Source organism: Stylophora pistillata, chromosome 4 (genome assembly GCF_964205215.1).
Source record: "Stylophora pistillata chromosome 4, jaStyPist1.2, whole genome shotgun sequence".
In the NCBI taxonomy this organism is placed as follows: domain Eukaryota; kingdom Metazoa; phylum Cnidaria; class Anthozoa; order Scleractinia; family Pocilloporidae; genus Stylophora; species Stylophora pistillata.
In genome coordinates this window covers 39,314,324-39,320,910 of record NC_142522.1, presented here as the reverse complement: position 1 = coordinate 39,320,910, position 6,587 = coordinate 39,314,324, and the positions used below count along the sequence as shown (strand labels likewise).

Sequence of the window (6,587 nt, the reverse complement as noted above, 5' to 3'; positions counted from 1 at the left end):
TGGATTAAAATTTAACCCTGAGTTAACAGCAATCGGCCTTGTTTGGTGATGTGATGGTGTAAAATTGTGTTAGTGACCCCACTTATAGTGATGGCATGGCAGTCCCTCTAAAGAATGATTGACATCCCACAGTAACCTTTCAAAGTACAAGAGGAGCTCCAGAAACTGGTAGTGCAGCTTAATACAGGTTCCACAGAGTAGGGACTCGCTCAAAAATATTACTAACATTGTTTCTGGGTGTAAATACAGATTAAAATTTACTCAGAAGATTATTCTTAGTTTTATTTGAATCATGCCCTTAGGTAGTCTCCTTCGCAACCGTTTTTTGGGATGTCACGCAACGCTCCGCTTTTTCTTTGGGTGGAGCGTTGCGTGACATTCCCTAAAAAAACGGCTGCGAAGGAGACTAGCCCTTAAGTGACCATTCGATACAGGTGGAAAACGAAACAAGGAGGCAGTTGGGACGTAATTAATGGGGGCAACTATTGCCAAATAGGGAAGAAAATTGTGGTAATGGAGGGGGAAATTTTGGGGGACTTTGACAATCCACCACTTATTACAGGTTGACAACCTAAAACAGAGCTGCTGAATAGTTGTTCTAACTGCGTCAGAAAGAGTTGGATGTGCTGTCTGTAAATCTGTGTCAAAAGATTCAGGGCTGGAAAGATTATTGCAAACCCTGCTTGCCATGTGGGATTGAATTGATATGAAGCTGCCTTTTTATTCTTCAAGTCCTGAAAATTACAACCTATGGCAAATGTACATCCCAATGTTCACAAATAGTCTTTATTCATTTTGTATTGTATACATGATTGTAGCTAGCTGACAAAAGTGACTTTATAAGGAATTATTGCAAGAGAATTCCCAAGCTTCAAAAACAAAGATATCCTATTTACAAGGTTTGTAATTATTCATTACAGAGTAACAGATTGCACAAAGATTACCAGTATCTTCTACAATGCAAACCATTTCAGAATATAAGAAGCTGATGTTATTCCATCAGAAGAAAAAACTGCATTAATGTAAGAAATTAAAAAAAATGTGGTACTTTTATATCCAGCAATTTGCAAGGGACAAATGTATTTGATATTTAAAAATCATTGGCTCAACTCCTTAGAAATAAGGACATTATTGATGATAACATGGTTTACATTTGTTACAAAGAACCAATCACTCTGAATTACCTCCCAACTCAAATCTCAAACATCCAAAAAAACAAAGGAAAACCTTAGACTTAAAAATCCATACCAAATTACTTTGTGAACTAAAAAAGAAATCAATAATCATAGTTACTGATAGTTATTGACCCTCTCCTCTTTCAATAGATAGTGCTCCTTATAAATATTAAACTACATGTTAACAACTACTAAGTCTATATATGGCAAATTATTTGTAATTTCCAAAATTTTATTCCACTTATGACCCATTTACACAACAATCAAAACTTACTTACACTAAATGTAGTTTCATTCCTTGAAATGATCAAGTGGGACTGATGCCAAAACAAAGTTCCAACAAACTTTATTTAGTTGTAGAAATTGAACAATTCTGGGTTTATATATACATGACGTTGGACTTAAGGTTTCAAGAATGAATCAGTGATAAATTGAAGGAAAATAATATATATTGATAAACTTCTGGTTCTAAATTATACCACCAAAGAACAAAATTGAATTAATACACTACATAGCTGTTGCATGAAACACACTGTTGTCTTTACAGTGAAGATTTAAATGAATATGGAGACCATTTACAAAAATAATTCTTACAAATTAAAGGAACAACTTTCATTACCTTTAAAATAAAAATTTTAATGATTTATAGTGAACAGTTAACATTTTTATTTATAGATGAAATACACCAACTACTAACATTAACCTTTGAAGCCCAAACAATTAATGTATTATGAATTTTCGTCACAAACCATGAAAAATAATGTTACAAAAAATGCATTTCACTATTTAACAATTCTTGGAGACATGCATGCACATGTATATAAAAGAATCGTTACATTAAATGATATTAGGGCTTAAAGGTCTATGCCAACAATCAGTTTCCAAAGAATGTCCCTGTTCACACAAATTCACTGATACAAATTAAAAAGCTAAACAACTTATTAATACTAACAGTATTCTAATAGCAACTACATTGTATAGTGCTTGAAAAATGTTGCCTTTCAACATGTCAGTTTGTCACTAGTTCATGTTGTATAAATTGTTTCAACCTCTCCAGATATTGACCATAGAGTTCCACGTCATTATGACCAGCACCTTCTACCCAGAGAGGCTCCACAGTACGGGGGCATCGCTCGTAGATAGCTAATCCATGTGAGAAATCTATAACTTCATCCTCTGTTCCATGAATGACTAACACTGGCGAAACAATTTTGGAGACCTTTTCAATGCTGCAAAAGGAAAAGTAAAACTTGATCAATGGGCACACCACAAATAAGTGGAAACCTCCAGAGAGCCACTCTTAAGGAAAAGAAACTAATTTACCAAAATAATAAGGGGTTGGTATGCACACACTTGGTGATTTACAATAAGTTGCCTAAACCATTATTTAGAGCAAAACAGTGTTGCTACCAAACAAATTTCACTCTGTGCTATGCTTTAATAACAAAAATTGTTTACATTTTGATCCCAACTAACTCAACTAAAATAATCGTTCTTGCAAATTTAGATATTTGTGCTTTATCAAAAACAACTTCTTTCTCATGTTCCCATGATTGTGTACAATGCATTAATATTGTACATTGTTTGCTGAGAATAATGATATTGCCATGCAACAAAGACAATGATAAAATTTATGAGCAATAACAATATCCAAAACTGTTAAAATCTGCTATCAATGACAAGATAGATCATGTTTGGTCAGTCTGTTTCCCTGTTTCCTAACTCTTAAATTGTTTTTTTAATGGTCAACAATTAACAATTCAAACTTTATAAGAGAAACAATGTTTAGTTCTAAAGCACATTTAGCATGGATAATGTTTACACTAACATACTGCCAAATCAGTTTCTTTGTAATTGATATCTTAAAACTGTTTTCAAACAATCAATAATCCTCCATGATCTGACAACCAAAAGATTGAACAAATTGTAACACATAGATTATGTTGAACATTTAAGTAGGCCTAAGGATAATTTTTTCTCATCCACACCATCCACAAAGTTAAAACTCCTTTGCACAAGGTCCATACTAAGATGAGCGGCCATAATAAACTCCGTGTTGGGTACTTCACATGCTAATATTTTATTCCAGAAAGTAATTTCAGAAATATATTATGTTATGAACGGTTTACATGGATAGCAATTTCCATTGATTGATTTCAGACTGAATTTCTTAAAGCTGCATAAATTGTATAACCTTGTTAGTAGGAGTCAGTATCTCGAAAAAATATATTATTTTGAAATCATATAATCCTACATATATAGATGTTCACAACACCCTTGACCTTCTCTTCCAAAAAAACCTAAGGTTTCACTGATTCAAAAGATATATGAGTTATTACTCAAATGTAAAAGACCTGTTTCAAGTAAAGACAAATTGGTTGAACTGAAGCAATCAACCAATAAGTTATATTTATTTCCCTGAGGTGTCAAAAACTAGCTCTTCCCTCTCCTTTGGCTTTAATTTCATTTCAATAACCTCGATTTTCAGTTTCCCAAACAAGAAACGGGTCCATGCCTATATCCAAGTGTTGATTTATTTACATTTTTCTTTTGTGCATGACAGTGTAACAAAATTTGTTTTTTTTGTTTTAAGTAAGCCACGGGTGTTGGCTACAACCTCGACAAAATAATCAACTTCAACTAAATATATGATTTCGTTCAGCGCAAAGGACGAAGTGCAAGCTCAAATTCCGTGATTTTTTAGCAATGTTCATTATACACTAATCCGGGTTGGATTGGAAAGCACTTCGATTGAGACTTTTCATTGTACATTGCATGAATTGAAATATTTTTAGCAGAAAGACACTGCTCACGTAAGGACATCTGAAGAAGACAGTATTTCAAACATTTTGAAGAGCCTTAGAAGAATCGAATGTGTATTAGTTTAGTTAGAACAGGAAATGCGTCAAAATGTCATACAATTCAATTTGTCATTTGAGAAAATGCTCCGAAGAAAAATAAACGATTTTCTGATTACAGCGCTCAACGGGTCTCGATTTGAGATATACTAATTCTATAATCTGAGTTTTGTAAACTTCTTACCTAGGAAATGCGTCAAAACACCACGTCCTCTTCGTCTCGGGAAAAGCTACTCTCATTCCAGATGTAAGCGGTGAATGAAGAATGATTCCTGCACATTCAAATCTTGAAGCCAAATCTACAGTAGGAACAGTGCCTATACTTTGACCATAGACAATTATATTCTCGGGGCTGATTCCGTACCTTGTTCGTAATGCCTGCCAGGCAGCATCGATATCAGCGTAAAGATTCTTCTCCGAGGGCTTTCCTTGACTAACACCGTACCCAGAATAATCGTAGGAAAATATATTACAGTTAATCCGCGATCCAAGACCAACGTAAAAGCTTGACATTTGTCCAAGGTCTACGGCGTTGCCGTGGCTAAAGAGTACTGTGAAGCGAGCGTTCGGAGAGCATCTCACGTACATGCAACCGATCTGATTCCCTTTGCTTGTTTTCGCTGTGAAAACCTCGATACAGTCTAGCTCCTTCTGACCGTACTGCCACTCGGCTTTCTCTGTGAGATGAAGACCGAAAGTTCCATCGCCCAAATCTTGAAGCGAATATGTCGGCTCAGGAGGAAGAAAGGCTAACTTCGCGGCGATTTTTCCCGGACAAGGCGGACAGCAGAACAGACAGCAGATCTCCGAAAACGAAAGCCCGTTCATCTGAAACCTTTTCACGCTAAAGACAAAGGTAGAAATTTAAATAAAAGGTAAGATCGAGTTGAATTTAAATCAGTCGTAGATTCCTTCCATGTTCGCGTATTAGTCTAACGACTAGGTTAACTTTAGATTCGGTTCCAGGTCCTTTGCGTTGCTAAAGTGCTGACATCACTAAAACACCTGTCCCTAGAGACCATGACGTCATCCTTGTTCCTGGTGGGAGGAGGGTCTGTTGAAAGCGTGTCTCAAATGGTTTTACTATCGTTAATACGTATTTGCTATTAATACCATTAACAGAAACTTCTGATAATGCAGCAGAAACTAACAAGTCAAAGGAACTCGATAAAAAACTACTTTGAAATGAACAAAAACAATTGGCATGTTCTGACTACTACGCGTTTAAAATACTATTTCAGGAAATAGCGATCATTCAACATTCCAGCGATACTCCTTTTCCAAGGTCATTCTTTGCTGCTCACGTACCGAACTGATATTTCAAACGATTCCTGGCATGAAGTGCAAATATGTCATGCATTTATTCATCAATTAATCTATCCTGTTTTTAAAACCTATTACATTTGTGAATTAAATAAAAATTAATAAGAAATCAAATTGTCAGAATTTCTATTTATCTATTACCAACTTAAGAGGAAATGAGACTGAAATACGTACTAACACCTGTGGTCAACCGTCTCCCGGTTAGCTAAATATTGGTTAGAGCGCCGAATTGTGTTGCGCGGGAGGTCGAGGGTTCGAGCCCCGGCCGGACCAATACTCATAGTCTTAAAATAAGTGAGGAGAATTTGCTACCTTTCTATAATCAAGAAATGGATAGATATTCTAGTCTTCTCGGATAAGGACGAATAAACCGTAGGCCCCGTCTCCTGCAGGGTTAGGGGTAGGAGACATTAATTCCCACGCACGAGATTACTTTGTGGTGGATGTCCTCCCCTGGGTGGGATGGGTGGGTGTTGGCCCTGAAAAGCCCCTATGGGGAGTGGTCAATTAACCTATGTATGTATATATGTCAAGGGAATCAAAGATGGGCACAATTTTTTGTATGATTCAGTTCCTAGTATGAGAGGACAAAAAGGAGAATAACCGTATAGAAACTATCTCGGGAAATAGGCAGACTGCAGAACTGGTGCTAATGTATTGAATTTGAAACATACTGCAACAAAGCTGTGAAAACGAGCGGCTAAGCCGTCAGAGGTTTGAGATTTTTGAGACATCAACTCTGAAAAGAAGCGCACTAAAATTCAGTTGTTGGCCCCACTTTGTTTTCATCGAAAAGCCGGCTATGCCAACAAACAAAATATAAAATAAATTAGTTTAATCAACTGAGCTGATATCGCAAATTGGCCAAAATAAATTGGCCACCGCAAAGAGTCTCTTAAAACTCCGAGTTTTAAGATGACGACTTCAGCACGGACAAAGTGTGTAATTCTGCGAACCCCACTCAAGTGGGGTGAGTGCATATGTATGAGCTCTGTTACCTAGTAACGCGTGACGTATTTTACGTCACGTTTCACTGGGAGTCTTTGTTGGAAGTTGTAGCAAAACCTGTTTGGATGCGGTCGGAGAAACCAAGGATAGATCGAGAAATTCAAAGCTGAAGATTCAAGCGTTAGCCCTTCGTCTGAGAAATAGATTGAATAACAGTTGTTAGGGAAAGGAGGGGCGAGAACTGAACTCAGGAAAGAAGTGGAAATCGGGTCTAATAAGGAGT

General features: G+C 36.5%; 1 protein-coding gene across 1 annotated transcript; it reads right to left on the bottom strand.

The window, feature by feature from the left end:
- Positions 1–1,798: 1,798 nt before the first annotated feature.
- On the bottom strand, positions 1,799–4,998 carry LOC111337316 (alpha/beta hydrolase domain-containing protein 17B). The gene is made up of 2 exons (XM_022943595.2): positions 4,218–4,998; positions 1,799–2,404 (listed from the first exon to the last, which is right to left on the bottom strand). The coding sequence occupies exons 1-2, from the start codon at positions 4,859–4,861 to the stop codon at positions 2,185–2,187; spliced, it is 864 nt and encodes a 287-aa protein (XP_022799330.1). The 5' UTR covers positions 4,862–4,998; the 3' UTR covers positions 1,799–2,184.
- Between the last annotated feature and the right edge of the window lie 1,589 nt (positions 4,999–6,587).